Raw genomic sequence first — 16,704 nt, 5'->3', positions numbered from 1 at the left:
CTCATCACGCCTACACACACACCCCGCACAACACACACCTCAGAGAACACACACACCCCACACAACACACACACCCCACAGAACACACACCTCAGAGAACACACCTCATCACGCCTACACACACACCCCACAGAACACACACCTCAGTTTGGGGCAGGGTGTTACGGGGCCCTTTGGGGCACGGTGTGACGGGGGGGCAAGGTGTGACGGGGGCAGTTTGGGGCAGGCCGTGACGGGGCCTCACCTTTGCGGAAGGGCTCGATGAGCACGTCGGACTGGGCGCAGAGCCTCCTGAGCAGGGCCACGCCCTGGGGCTGTTTCAGGTTCAGCGCCACGGACTGCTTCCCGCGGGCCTGTGTGTCCATCGACATGGCCGCCTTGGTCCGGTCCACACGGATCACCCGCGCCCCAAAGTCCGCCAGGATCATCCCGCAGAAGGGCGCCGGGGCCAGGCCCGCCAGCTCGATGACCCGCACGCCCGCCAACGCCATGAGCTTCACGGCCACGCCCAACAGCACCTGCCCGACACGGGGACAGCATTCAGCCTGCTCATCAAAGACCGGAAATATTCAATCAACCCACAGGGAGAGGGTTCTGACAGCTGATAGAAGAGAAAGTTGCCCTGTTAATAGACAAATCAAAACTGAAATCATTATTGAGAAAATGTAATTTATTATGTCACCCATAGAATAATGTCCCGCTCCATCAGTGCTCATGGGCTCCCACATCCAGTTTAAACCCCACCCTGCTGCTGCTGTCAGACCCCGTCTCAGCCGAACATCCTCTGAACCGTAAACTCCAGGAGGCCGCCGTGTTAAAACCTGACCACCGGGTGATCCATCTCTATCCGCCACGCTCCTGTCGTTTGTCACCGTCCGAGTCAGTACTTCCACTCCTGTGGGGTCTCAAATTTTATGCCTTCTCACGATTTTACATAAAACAGCGTCCTGCCGGATCATGAGACCCAAACGGTGCACCTCGGGAGAAACATAACCGCGCCCTGCTCATGGAAAACTTCAACATGACAGCAACAAGGAAATGCCCCCAAACATGACGGCTATTAAAACTGATACTCAAACGGAGTATGAACTCAAGCAGGAGATGAACTCAAATGGAGGACAAACTCAAATATACAATTCAAGGGCATGAAAAATCTATGGAAATCCCTGTTTATTTGTCAGTGTAAGGAGTAAAGCACTGAAAAGTATTTGAATCCAAACACATTACGTATTTGACCCAGGTCTGCCCCAGATCACTCTGCCCCCTGCCCTGCTCAGGACGGTATCTCTGTGTCCCGGGCCTTCCCCCTAATCTTCCTCCTTCCTTTACCCATAATCCTCAGGCCCAGCAGGAGAGCGAGGCCCAGCAGGAGAGCAAGGTGCCTCTGATGCAGCGTGAGGCCGCTCTCTCTCTCCTGCGCTCTCTCCCTGCTCTCTCTCCCCGCTCTCTCTCCCTGCGCTCTCTCCCTGCGCTCTGTCCCTGCTCTCTAAGCCCCGTCAGCTTCCTGCTCAATCAGGACAGGCTGATGTTTTTCCCCCCACCCAACTGTCCCTGGACTGTGGACTGCCACCATCCGCCTTCATGGCTGAACCTCCTCTCCGTTATCAGCGCTCAGAGTCCACGTTATCTGTAGGACGGTTCTTATGACAAACCGTGGGTAGCCCAGCTCTTTCAAAAAATCAGCGTTTCCTGATTAACAGGAGTAAAATAGGAAAATTCACACCCATTTATGCTCCAATATGAACGTGGGAATTTGGTTGTATTCGTTTTTTAATGGCATTTGGCAGACGCTCTTATCCAGAGCAATGTACAGTTGATTAGACTAAGCAGGAGACCCTCTCCTGGAGCAATGCAGGGTTAAGGGCCCAACAGCTGTGCGGATCTTATTGTGGCTACACCGGGGATCGAACCACCGTAGTGCAAGATCATATCGTTTGCTTATTATATAGTGCAGATGTATTGATCTCTCCATTACCTTGTTGTTAATAATCTACACATCAACCAAATACAAGGATTAAACAGATGTCTAATTTATTTGAAGAGGTAAAGAATTTTGATTATATTTTGAATACTCCACAGATAATGAGAATAGAAATTTGGGAAATATAAAGTTCAAACATCAAAGAATGTGCGCAATTTGAATACAAATATTCAGGCACAGCATATGGTCAATTCCACAGTAATGTCAAACTGAGCATGAAGAAATAAACATACTTACCTCCCAATTAAACTTATTATGTAGCAAACAGTCGATTGTGATAATTTTGAAATCTGGTAAAATGTAGGCTCAAATGCTTAAAAATGGATTTATCAGTCCCATTACCATTGAAATCAAAGCAATTTGGTGGCAATCTTCCAAACATTCAAAACCAATACAGATTTTCGGATATTCAGAACCATTTCAGATGACAATTCAGACGCGTCACATCCATAACGCAATGGTGTCACACCCATAATGCTGGTATCTCCTCATAAAAATCAAGACAAAGATACAAATATTTTCACAAATGCTATTCTTATGCTCAGCCAAGCCTCCGACATAACATGGATATCAAGCTTTCTGCATTAGAGTTTATAGTTTATATACATAACGCCAAAACACCTGTCTTTTTGTATAACATCCATTTTTTCTGGCTTAATATCATTTTTAAATTCTTTTTTTGGCCCTTCCCTTCAGTCCAGTGGGTGCTATGATAAGATGCATTTACATATTTTAATCACGTACGAAGAATAGTTTTCTGAGGGATTTTGTTTGACATTTTTTGTCCAAAAAGCTGGAATTGCCCATATAAGAACATTACACTATGACATTGCACGCACATCCGTAACAAAATTGTAGCAATGACTTACTTCGACCCAGGCGATTTGGGAACCAGATAATTTAGGACAAAATACTTTATTTTTAAATGGTGAAAAGTGAGATTACTGAATTTGCACATGTTTTTATCGGAGGCAAACTGTAGAAGTACAGATCAAATGAGACTGAAATGGGTAAACGTTGACTGAGATGACGGTATATCGACTACTATGCTAGTTCATTTTACTGATCAGCTCGTCTATCTAAATCAGGGGTGTCCAATCTTATCCAGAAAGAGCCGGTGTGTGCAGGTTGTTGTTTTAGCACAGGACTAAGACAGCGGATTCTACTCATCAAGGTCTTGATTAAAGACCACGATTAGTTCACTGTATAATCAGGTGTGTTACTGCTGGGTTTAAACGAAAACCTGCACCCACGCCGGCCCTTTTAGGATAAGATTGGACACCTCTGATCTAAATGATACCATAAATGCTGGTGAAATGCATAGTTCTTATTTAGCGGATTTGTCAAAATCCCATACGGGCATCCATATTAGCATGCTAATAAATAGCAAGCTGAAGGTAACGTCCATGTTTGAAGGAAATAGCTCGTGACCTTGTTGACAAACTTTAGTAAAGTTTGCAAACGGGCTCGCTTAAAAAAATCGGTCAATGTCTATGCCTGAGAAAACAAGCAGCGAATTTAAATACGAGCTAGACATGAACCGTTTCGGTTTGCTTTAGCGAAAATACTTTGGTCCTTGAAAACAAAGGATGATGCACTATTTGAAACGAAGCAGTTTAGCTAAATGTTATGCTGCACCAATGATAACATGTTTATTACAATCTTACTTTAATGACACACTTTCTGGGTGAAAGCTTTCTTCCGTTACCGGTACTACTGCGATCCCATGCGTGTGGCTGTTCCCGACGATAATAAACGTTTACATAAAAAGACAGGAACCACTTTTTAACGATACTTTAAAAATGGTCTCTGCACCACCAACCTCATCTGTCAAGCACTTAAGAGCAATAAATGATTGTTGGTCACGCATATAAACACCCTGGCCGGAAGTAAGCCTGTTCTGCGTCTGCGCGTAGCTTCACTGTGAGTTCAAGAAGTCAAGAAGTTCAAGAGAATTGTCGCACTTTTTTAGGGCAAAATAAAAGTTCCTTGATTTCATTTAAAAAAATTTTTATTGGCCGCTGTTTTAATGTGAGACTGATTATGCTAGGCTAATTTAATTCCCAGTTTCCCTTGGGGATCAATAATAACTTATCTGTATCTGCAGTATGTATTCCTGGTGATCCATTGTGCCCAGATCAGGAATCGACTACTTCAGCTGGGTAGCTCTGGTGAGCAACAGCGGAGCAAACAAATTCCAGGAGAGTATCTATTTTACCCTCTTATAAACTATATAGAGTGCCAAGGCATGAACATGGCACTGCTACTGTTTTTTGTTGCAAACATCTCCTCCAGGCTGAACTGACCACGGTTGGCTATATCTCCCTTCATACCATATTCCTGTATTTGTGTGACAGACACATTAGGGAGAAAAACATAGGCCGTGTTTGAAACCGCATGCATGCTATAATATTTCAGGCTGATTTTCATTTAAATATAGTACATGTATGTGGTTTCGAACACAGCTATAGCCAAAAAGCAAGTTGTTCATGGCAGGCACTGATGACCTCAGCACAGGCAGATATGCTGGAGGAAACAACAGGAAGTGCACAGTATCAAATGAATGAATGCAAATGAAGAGAGAGCGGTATCAGATTGTAGGCACTTAATGACAACTACTGAGCTGCCCTCTCTTCTCTGTCTATAATAATAATAATGAGACTCAGAATCATAATATTATAATAATAATGGTACGGTTTATTTATAAAGCGCCATTCAAGACACCCAAGGTCACTTCACCGTGCGTCACGATCAGATTCGTGAAACAGACAGCCTGCTCTGCTTCCTCCGTCAGAATAAAGCGAACTCAAAAGACGAAAGAGCTACGAAATGCACAGAAGTATTAGAAGAGCTGCCATTTGCAAGGCGATTGTGATCCGGAGATTGAGAGGATTTTAATTTCTGAGGCACTGCCGCTCCACTCTGCTCTGCCGTGTGTCGGTGGACTTTTTAATTCTGCTGGGCTGCTCCAGCAGTCATGTCTAGTCAAGTCATAGCGCCTGTAATTCAGCCACAGATTGCTTATTTAATGACTCGATTTCATCTCTCAGCTACAGGCCTTGCGTCCCTGGGACATTTGTGCCGTGATGGGACACCGATCGCATCCGGGATGAAACAAATGACCATTTGAATGAATGAACACTTCCAATGCAGACATATTCCAAACACACATTTGACATCCTTGGTGTCTTTCATTAAGAATGTCCTTTCTGTATATGAGAGATTTGTATCCTGTCTGGAGTTCAAGTTGACAATATAATCTGCTCAGCAGCATTCAGGGATAAATGTGCTCAGCAGCATTCAGGGATAAATGTGCTCTGCAGCATTCAGGGATAAATGTGCTCGGCAGCATTCAGGGATAAATGTGCTCGGCAGCATTCAGGGATAAATGTGCTCTGCAGCATTCAGGGATAAATGTGCCCGGCAGCATTCAGGGATAAATGTGCTCGGCAGCATTCAGGGATAAATATGCTCTGCAGCATTCAGGGATAAATGTGCTCAGTCCCGGCCTCATGGCCACAGTCTCAGTAATTCAGCCCAACTGTAGGCCTGAATTAAAATCCAGAAAATACATTTATAGCAAAAAAAATTCAAAAAGTTTATAGCAATTATTCATTAACCCAACCAATTTGTTCACATTTAGGTTAAATAGCCAATCCACTCAGTTGTGTGAAATGTCAGTTGTATTGTGATAAATTAGGTTTTTTTTTGGCAAGGAAAAGCTTCAGCAGGAATTTGTCTGTCTGGTTTTTTCCTTCCTCACCAGCTGTGGCAATAAACAGATGGATAAAGCCAAATGACAGAAGCTAAGCAGTGGATTAGACTAAACAGGAGCCAACCCATTACCCATTCGTGATTTTATTCTTCTTTTTGTTAAAGGCGAGACCACAGAAGTTCAAGTTAGTCTTTATTAACTTTATCGCAGATCAAACAGGCACGGGTCCAGAATCAGCAATCAGGAATGGTGCAGAACAGTTCATAATCGATAGTCCAGGCAAAAGGTTGGCATCCATCCATCCATCCATCCATTATCTGAACCTGCTTATCCTAATCAGGGTCACAGGGGGGCTGGAGCCTATCCCAGCATACATTGGGCGAAAGGCAGGAATACACCCTGGACAGGTCGCCAGTCTATCGCAGGGCACACACACCATTCACTCACACACTCATACCTATGGGCAATTTAGACTCTCCAATCAGCCTAACCTGCATGTCTTTGGACTGTGGGAGGAAACCGGAGTACCCGGAGGAAACCCACGCAGACACGGGGAGGACATGCAAACTCCGCACAGAGAGGCCCCGGCCGACGGGGATTCGAACCCAGGACCTCCTTGCTGTGAGGCGGCAGTGCTACCCACTGCACCATCCGTGCCGCCCTAGGCTGGCATCCAGGCAAACGTAAACAAAAGCACACACCAGTAAACCAAAAGGAGTCCAAATACAGCGGGTCAAATCAGTACAGGATAATCCAAAGAATAGAAGTCGCAAACAAAACGGGTTGAAACACAAGATCAGACAGAAATAAACATGCATGGAGATTTTATTCTCTGCAGTAAGTGCTGAATGTTCCTCCACCCAGGCCAGTGTCTGCAGAAGTGCTGAATGTTCTTCCACCCAGACCAGTGTCTGCAGAAGTGGTGAATGTTCCTCCACCCAGACCAGTGTCTGCAGAAGTGGTGAATGTTCCTCCACCCAGACCAGTGTCTGCAGAAGTGGTGAAGTAAGGACAATCCACAGCACACTTCACTGCAGCGATGACAGTACATGTACAAACACTGACATGTACACGTTTTTCTATTGATTTTGAACTGATTAATGTTAGTATATTAAACCTCATTCTTTTCATTATTGACACTGCCAGAGCTTGGTCTGCTAATATGCATTAGCATTCATAATGGATTCTTAACATACCCTACCTAGTTCTAATACTCTGTAAGTCACCTTGGATGAAAGTCTTTGCTAAATAAACCAAAAATGATTAAGCTTGTCTCATTGGGTAGAAACCTCTGAACGTTTGTCTGTAAAGCATCCTTACAAACGCCAATCAGATTCAATCTCAAAATGACCCTCAGACAAGGGCCCTGACCTTCATCTGGAGGTCATAAGACTCCACTTCCCATGAGCCAGCAGAACATAGCTATGTTCCTGCAGCACACCTGGACCCTCAGCGTTAATACAACCCAGCACACCTGGACCCTCAGCATTAATACAACCCAGCACACCTGGACCCTCAGCGTTAATACAACCCAGCACACCTGGACCCTCAGCATTAATACAACCCAGCACACCTGGACCCTCAGTGTTAATACAACCCAGCACACCTGGACCCTCAGAGTTAATACAACCCAGCACACCTGGACCCTCAGTGTTAATACAACCCAGCACACCTGGACCCTCAGAGTTAATACAACCCAGCACACCTGGACCCTCAGTGTTAATACAACCCAGCACACCTGGACCCTCAGTGTTAATACAACCCAGCACACCTGGACCCTCAGCATTAATACAACCCAGCACACCTGGACCCTCAGTGTTAATACAACCCAGCACACCTGGACCCTCAGCATTAATACAACCCAGCACACCTGGACCCTCAGTGTTAATACAACCCAGCACACCTGGACCCTCAGCATTAATACAACCCAGCACACCTGGACCCTCAGTGTTAATACAACCCAGCACACCTGGACCCTCAGTGTTAATACAACCCAGCACACCTGGACCCTCAGCGTTAATACAACCCAGCACACCTGGACCCTCAGCGTTAATACAACCCAGCACACCTGGACCCTCAGCGTTAATACAACCCAGCACACCTGGACCCTCAGCATTAATACAACCCAGCACACCTGGACCCTCAGCGTTAAAACAACCCAGCACACCTGGACCCTCAGCGTTAATACAACCCAGCACACCTGGACCCTCAGCGTTAAAACAACCCAGCACACCTGGACCCTCAGCATTAATACAACCCAGCACACCTGGACCCTCAGTGTTAATACAACCCAGCACACCTGGACCCTCAGTGTTAATACAACAGACTGTTTAATAGCCCAGTTGAAATCATGTGCACTCAACCAGGAAAAATGTCCTCTTTGAGAGCTGATTTAGTACTGAATATTTGATTGTGTAATCAGTTGCTTTAACTGATGAATAGCATGTAACAATACATATCCTGGACCTCTACAAGGGCAAAAGTGAATACCAATGCCCTATATTATAGTTAGAGAGCCACACACACACCTCTGCAAATGAGCTACAGTCTATTTCTGTATTCACAGCACACAACCCTGTTCACCCAGGACAGACCGCATTAAGGCCCAGAGCACACCAGCAGTTTTCACGGATGTGCTCTTCCTGTAAAAGGTTCGTGGTATCTGTAAAACCCTTGGCTGAGAACTTGGGTTAAAGAATCTATTCGGCCAGCTAGCTCTTTAACTGTAACTGACCCCATTTCTCATATGCTGATCCCATCTACTGGCAAAAAGTCTTTTTTTTGGTTGAACTCGAAGCGAGTTCTCCGAAAGGTTTTGTTTTTGTAGCATTTTTGTATAACAATGCATGATTTAAAGTATAGTTAGTGTCATTCTTTTCCAATTCAACAATAATTCTGCGGAAACACATTTCCGTCAAATCTTAAGGAGACGCCAACTGTCGGCCATCAACAAGGTATTTGCATATTAAGTCACCTTTCCGAGCGAGATTGTATGTTCTCTCAGGTGTAACGTTAATCTGAAACATCCCACATCAGCCAGTCAGCTAGCTTGCTACAGAATGTGGTAGGGTCTGCATAGTTAATGTTAGAGCAAGATTAAACACCAAACAGAATGTGGTAGGGTCTGCCTAGTTAATGTTAGAGCAAGATAAACACCATACAGAATGTGGTACATTTTACATTTACATTTTTGTCATTTGGCAGACGCTTTTAATCCAAAGCGACTTACAAGTGCATACCATAAGGTTCTACCATAAGTCAAAGCATCACATCCATAACAAGGAAAATACACATTGAATGCTGTTCTATACATATAGTCGTCATCATAAGTTTTTTTTTTTGGGGTTAGACAAGGGTAGGGATATCAGAAAGGGGGGCGAGGGAAATCAGGAGGGAGGACTAAGGTAGAGTTTGAAAAGGTGGGTTTTGAGTCTGCGTCAGAATAGGGGGAAGGATTCTGCTGTCCTGACAGTGGTAGGCAAGTCATTCCACCACTGAGGAACCAGAACGGAAAACAGGCGTGAAGGTGCAGCTTGACCGCCAGGTGCACGTAGAGAGGGAACCATAAGGCGACCAGAGCTGGCAGACCGGAGTGGTCTAGCTGGGGAGTAGGGAGTGATCAAGGATTGTATGTAAGGTGGGGCAGTCCCCTTAGCAGCCTGAAATGCCAACACTAGGGCCTTGAAATGGATCCGTGCGGCAATAGGAAGCCAGTGGAGGCCAATGAGAAGCGGGGTGACATGAGCCGACCTGGGCTGACTGGTGATCAGGCGGGCTGCAGCATTCTGGACCAGCTGGAGGGGCTTGATGGCACACGCTGGGAGACTGGCTAGGAGGGAGTTGCAGTAATCCAGGTGGGAAATGACGAGCGCCTGGACTAGGAGCTGGGTGGCTTTCTCAGTCAGGAGATGACGGATACGGCGTATATTATATGGTAGAGTCTGCATAGTTAACGTGAGCAAGATTAAACACCATACATTTAGGTAACTTAGCTATTATAGGTAGAATGGCTGGTTTTATGAGTGGTCTTGTGTCGGGAGCTGTTGGATTTAAAATTGAGTTATTTTTGTTCTATCCATCCATCCATTATCTTAACCTGCTTATCCTGAACAGGGTCGCAGGGGGGCTGGCTTTGTAAGGGTATCCATGACACAGAAACGGCACAACATATTTGGCGAGCCGGTTGCCATTGTTGTAGAGCTCCAAAATGGCAGTGAGATTGGTTTTGAAACGGGGTTTTGAAACGGGCGAGACACTGAGGTTCAAAATGTGCCTGTTTTGAATGGAAGTGCCAACCAACACGAGCATAGTATTCTCACATCCTAATATGCAAACCTCATGACATTATGGACCTAACGTTCTGCTCTTCAGACTTTTGATTTCTTACTGAAGCAGAAATCAGTTGTCCTTGCGGTGTGTGGCTGACGCCTGCTCCTCTCCTCACGCCGCCGCGCAGAAGCGCTGATTGAGCAATGAAATGCACACCAGCAGCTACCAGAATGTGCTACGGCATTATTCCACCGTTTGCTGCCTCAAAATTAATTACACAAGACATTTCCTATTTACAGTGTGCTTCCATTACAATATAAACCAATTGAACATAAAGTAGAAATAGTTGTAATGATGTTGAAATATTAACTCTGATGTGGCTCTTCAGAGTGAGCTGCATCAGATGACGTTATTAAAGGTTCCTGACCCCTGCTCTGAAGCGTCTCTACAACCGCGCCTACGCGAGACGCAGATCATCATATCAATGAATGATTCACTGAAGTATTGATGCAAACACGGGGAAATTATTACAGCAAACACAGTTGGCAAGGATAGTCATTTGCCAGGCTTTTAGCTGCAAAACATGGCGTTTCAGACATCAGATCAGCCATCATAAGATGTTTTCAGCAAGACATTTCTGTGCCTCAGTTGTCTGAACACAGTTATTAAAAGTGAACGTTGGTGTCAAACTAAATCTCTGAATACACACGTATTAAGCTATTTTTGCAGACACCTATTTTTTTGAACGAGCACTGATTCAAGAATATTAATTAGAAAAAGATTGATTTTATGAATCATTATTAAAAAATTAAATATTGTACATTATCTCTAAAGACTTCCTTTCTATGGCTCTGCATAATATAGTAAATCCTGTCCCGTGTGAATAGAGAGAGAGAGAGAGAGATTGTGTGTGTGTGTGTGTGTTGGGGGGTGCATATGTGTGCGGTCTGTGGGTGTGTGTGGTAGGTGTGTGTGGTAGGTGTGTGGGGTGGGGGGCTTAAAGACAGGTTTGAGACAGCCAATGAAAGAGCCAGATTCCAAGTCATTGCAGCAGAGCCTGGTTGCCGGGGCGATGGCAGCTCAGTGATTGAATGGCGTGTCTGAGGAAGATGCAGAGAGCAGGACCAGCCTTCTGATGCTGCCATCTTAAAGCATAATTCAGCTGCCTGGTATAAATCCATATTGATACATTTCCTCAATTATTGCATATCTGTTGAATCAAATGGTTTTAGATTTTTTCACAAAATGTCATATTAGAAAAGGGGAAACTGAGAAAACTCAAAGCACCACCTTTATCAGAAGCAATTGCAACCAAACACTTCCTACACTTTGATATCAGTCACACATTGCTGACTCTTCTGCACAGAACTGTTTCAATTCAGATATATTGTTACGTTTTCAAGCATGAACATTTCAGGTTCATATTGGGGTCAAATAAAGGTTTTGTTAAGGGTATTTTTACACCTTTTGGCTGTACCATGTAAAAATAACATCACTTTTTATACATAGTCTTTTATACATAGGGCAGCAATGTATGCTTAACACAGGTCCAGCTCTGTACCCATCTCCCAATGCTGATTACTGTACATACGCTTAATACAGGTCGCACGACAGCAGTCTATGTGGGTGAAACTGTGGATAGTTTTTCATTGCTTTCACATAAAATGCATTCAATAACAACATCTTTCACAATTCATGAATTCTTGTCTCACTCAAAGACAACCACCAGCAAAACTCTGTATCTACAGCACTAACATGCTGTTTTCAAAATGGTTGAATCTAAGTTCAAACATAACACAATTGAGTTAGACAGCAATTTGGGATGTCCACCATAATACCATATTTAAATATATTGAAAATCTGTAAAATAGATTGCAAGAAAAATTGAAAATAAATTAGACCATCACAGAGTCATTACTTACACGACATTTGCAAATGTCCACAATGTAAGTTTGACAGCCACTCCTGAGAAAACATCTAGTCACAATGAAGCAGAACATCCAGTCACAATGAAGCAGAACATCCAGTCACAATGAAGCAGAACATCCAGTCACAATGAAGCAGAACATCCAGTCACAATGAAGCAGAACATCCAGTCACAATGAAGCAGAACATCCAGTCACAATGAAGCAGAACATCCAGTCACAATGAAGCAGAACATCCAGTCACAATGAAGCAGAACATCCAGTCGCAATGAAGCAGAACATCCAGTCGCAATGAAGCAGAACATTCAGTCACAATGAAGCAGAACATCCAGTCACAATGAAGCAGAACATCCAGTCACAATGAAGCAGAACATCCAGTCGCAATGAAGCAGAACATCCAGTCGCAATGAAGCAGAACATCCAGTCGCAATGAAGCAGAACATCCAGTCACAATGAAGCAGAACATCCAGTCACAATGAAGCAGAACATCCAGTCACAATGAAGCAGAACATCCAGTCACAATGAAGCAGAACATCCAGTCGCAATGAAGCAGAACATCCAGTCACAATGAAGCAGAACATCCAGTCACAATGAAGCAGAACATCCAGTCACAATGAAGCAGAACATCTAGTCACAATGAAGCAGAACATCCAGTCACAATGAAGCAGAACATCCAGTCACAATGAAGCAGAACATCCAGTCACAATGAAGCAGAACATCCAGTCACAATGAAGCAGAACATCCAGTCACAATGAAGCAGAACATCCAGTCACAATGAAGCAGCTGCATACCGTCCCCTTTGAGAGGAACTCAGAGTGTGAAGGACCTGAGGGACCAATATGTCCAGGTAAGATGTCTCTATGTCTGACCTTATCATTGGACAAAGAGCTCCAGTGGATGGTCTTGGTCAGAGGGCCAGAGTACTGTACCAATGTGTGCAGTGATGTCCTCAGAGGGCCAGCGTACTGTACCAATGTGTGCAGTGATATCCTCAGAGGGCCAGAGTACTGTACCAATGTGTGCAGTGATATCCTCAGAGGGCCAGAGTACTGTACCAATGTGTGCAGTGATATCCTCAGAGGGCCAGCGTACTGTACCAATGTGTGCAGTGATATCCTCAGAGGGCCAGCGTACTGTACCAATGTGTGCAGTGATATCCTCAGAGGGCCAGAGTACTGTACCAATGTGTGCAGTGATATCCTCAGAGGGCCAGAGTACTGTACCAATGTGTGCAGTGATATCCTCAGAGGGCCAGAGTACTGTACCAATGTGTGCAGTGATATCCTCAGAGGGCCAGCGTACTGTACCAATGTGTGCAGTGATGTCCTCAGAGGGCCAGCGTACTGTACCAATGTGTGCAGTGATGTCCTCAGAGGGCCAGAGTACTGTACCTATGTGTGCAGTGATGTCCTCAGAGGGCCAGAGTACTGTACCAATGTGTGCAGTGATGTCCTCAGAGGGCCAGCGTACTGTACCAATGTGTGCAGTGATATCCTCAGAGGGCCAGCGTACTGTACCAATGTGTGCAGTGATATCCTCAGAGGGCCAGAGTACTGTACCAATGTGTGCAGTGATGTCCTCAGAGGGCCAGCGTACTGTACCAATGTGTGCAGTGATATCCTCAGAGGGCCAGCGTACTGTACCAATGTGTGCAGTGATGTCCTCAGAGGGCCAGAGTACTGTACCAATGTGTGCAGTGATATCCTCAGAGGGCCAGAGTACTGTACCAATGTGTGCAGTGATATCCTCAGAGGGCCAGTGTACTGTACCAATGTGTGCAGTGATGTCCTCAGAGGGCCAGAGTACTGTACCAATGTGTGCAGTGATATCCTCAGAGGGCCAGAGTACTGTACCAATGTGTGCAGTGATATCCTCAGAGGGCCAGAGTACTGTACCAATGTGTGCAGTGATATCCTCAGAGGGCCAGAGTACTGTACCAATGTGTGCAGTGATGTCCTCAGAGGGCCAGAGTACTGTACCAATGTGTGCAGTGATATCCTCAGAGGGCCAGCAAACATGCGTAATAATAATGTGGCGTTTCACAGCGCCTGTGCCCTCACCGAGGGGCTCAAAGCCTTTTCCTCCCACTTCACACCGTTCCTCAACCCCGCAGAGGAGCTAATTTCCTCATGGAGATGGAAGGTACACACTCTCACTGAGCACTTTATTAGGATGGAGATGGAAGGTGCACACTCTCACTGAGCACTTTATTAGGATGGAGATGGAAGGTGCACACTCTCACTGAGCACTTTATTAGGATGGAGATGGAAGGTACACACTCTCACTGAGCACTTTATTAGGATGGAGATGGAAGGTACACACTCTCACTGAGCACTTTATTAGGATGGAGATGGAAGGTACACACTCTCACTGAGCACTTTATTAGGATGGAGATGGAAGGTACACACTCTCACTGAGCACTTTATTCGGTAGACATGTACAGCAGCTTGTTCATGCGAATCAGCCAATTATGTGGCAGCAGCTAAATGTATAAAAGCATGCAGACATGGTCAAGAGGTTCAGCTGTTTTTTAAACCAAATGTCAGAATGGGGAAAGTGACTTTGACTGTGGAATGATTGTTGGTGCCAGACAGGGTGGTTTGAGTTTTTCAGAAACTGCTGATCTCCTGCGATTTTCACACCCAACAATCTCTGGAGTTGGCAGAGAGTGGTGTGAAAAACAAAAAGCACCCAGTGAGCATTGGTTATGCAGACAGAAATGCTTTGTTAATGAGAGAGGTCAGAGGAGAAGGGCCAGACTGGTCAAAGCTGACAGGAAGGTGACAGTAACGCAAATAACCACACATTACAACAGTGGCATGCAGAAGAGCATCTGAACACACAACACGTCATAAGTGGATAGGCTTTTCCCCATTCTGATGGTTGATGTGAACATTAACTGAAGCTCCTGACCCGCATCTACATGATTGTATGCGTTGCACTGCTGCCCCACAATTGGCTGATTAGATAATCGCATGAATAAGTAGGTGTAATAAAGTAAAAATGTTCCTAGTGAAGTGCTGGGTGAGTGAGCTTGCTGCTTTGCTTCAGAGAACTCACTGTGCTGATGCGTTTCTCTCCGTGCTGTGGGCACTTTATCACAGCGGCCCTTCTGAACTCTGAGTGGATTATCTTCCTCCAGACATAGAATACTGATATGAACATGCTATTCTTTTTTTTTTTTCCACTCATTAAATATTATTTTTCAAAGCCCAATTTCAAACCATAGTTTCACTAAATTGTCTTAAGAAATGTAATGCTGTAGTATAGCTATATAAATGCCAACCATTTACCATCTACCAAAAATGAAAATGTACAGATATACCAGCCATACCAGCATTGTTTCTAAACATACACAGGAAGTTCTCTGCTTTCCTGGAGTATTGAAATGACATCTATCAGTCATTATAAGCAGATTCCATTCCAGGCAGATTACAGTCATTATGCCTGTCATGAAGGATGGATGGCCGGACAGTGTTTAATCAGAGAAATTAAACGGGTTTCACAGTCCATCTGTATCCTGCGGAACAATGCGTGTTGATTTAAAAGGCCAGTAAATGCATCAGGAGAGTCATGTGACCAGCGCTGCCTCTCCTCCCATTAAAATCTCACAATTAACAGCACAGGTGTCTCCAATTATACCATAGTGATTAACCAGGAAACACCTGTCAGAAGTAATCAATATAGCGGTGCAGTCAAAGGGAATTGTCAACAACGATGAGTGGATGTGCCAAGGACACGGGGGAAAGTGTTCATGTCAACAGAACACGGCCGTATCCAGTTTATCATTACAATCCATTCTGCTCAATTCATCCTTACACGACAGCCAAACGAAGGCATCCACACACCACAATTTCATATCTAAAATTATCAAGAGCAACAACTGGAGTTTAATAAAAGTTTGAGGACATCTTCAACAAAAAAAGCTAAAACAAAACAAAAGTGTGTGACAGGGTAGAGAGCGATTATATTATTTATAGATATAGCAATTATATTATCTGTAACTGTGTGGGTAGAAGATTCTGTCACACACCGTGACCCAACAGCAACTGTGCAAGCATCGATGATGAGAGATAAGGGAGTGAAATAAGATTGTGCAGTTTAAACAGCACACAGCCCTTTAACAGCACACAGCCCTTTAAACAGCACACAGCCCTTTAAACAGCACACAGCCCTTTAAACAGCACACGGCCCTTTAAACAGCACACAGCCCTTTAAGCAGCACACAGCCCTTTAAACAGCACAGGGCCCTTTAAACAGCACACAGCCCTTTAAACAGCACACAGCCCTTTAAACAGCACACGGCCCTTTAAACAGCACACAGCCCTTTAAACAGCACACTTTAAACAGCACACAGCCCTTTAAACAGCACACAGCCCTTTAAACAGCACACGGCCCTTTAAACAGCACACAGCTCTTTAAACAGCACACAGCCCTTTAAACAGCACACGGCCCTTTAAACAGCACACAGCCCTTTAAACAGCACACAGCCCTTTAAACAGCACACGGCCCTTTAAACAGCACACAGCCCTTTAAACAGCACAGGGTCCTTTAAACAGCACACAGCCCTTTAAACAGCACATGGCCCTTTAACAGCACACAGCCCTTTAAACAGCACACGGCCCTTTAACAGCACACAGCCCTTTAAACAGCACACGGCCCTTTAAACGGCACACAGCTCTTTAAACAGCACACAGCCCTTTAACAGCACACGGCCCTTTAACAGCACACAGCCCTTTAAACAGCACACAGCCCTTTAACAGCACACAGCCCTTTAAACAGCACACGGCCCTTTAAACAGCACACAGCCCTTT

General features: G+C 44.8%; 1 protein-coding gene across 4 annotated transcripts in view; it reads right to left on the bottom strand.

Annotated features, from left to right (window-relative positions):
- amacr (alpha-methylacyl-CoA racemase) overlaps positions 1-3,871 on the bottom strand; it is a 17,629-nt gene extending 13,758 nt beyond the window's left edge. The window contains exons 1-2 of one of the 4 annotated variants that reach the window (XM_061263303.1): positions 3,649-3,871; positions 245-518 (exon numbers count right to left, since the gene is read on the bottom strand). In XM_061263303.1, coding sequence (XP_061119287.1) covers positions 245-491 — 247 coding nt within the window. In that variant the 5' untranslated portion in view covers positions 492-518; positions 3,649-3,871. Of the gene's footprint in view, positions 1-244; positions 519-682; positions 987-3,648 lie in introns of those variants that run through there. The other 3 variants (XM_061263304.1, XM_061263301.1, XM_061263302.1) reach the window with 3 other exon arrangements.
- Positions 3,872-16,704: the final 12,833 nt, after the last annotated feature.

Source organism: Conger conger, chromosome 12 (genome assembly GCF_963514075.1).
Source record: "Conger conger chromosome 12, fConCon1.1, whole genome shotgun sequence".
Lineage (NCBI taxonomy): Eukaryota > Metazoa > Chordata > Actinopteri > Anguilliformes > Congridae > Conger > Conger conger.
This window is presented reverse-complemented; position numbering and strand designations above follow the sequence as displayed.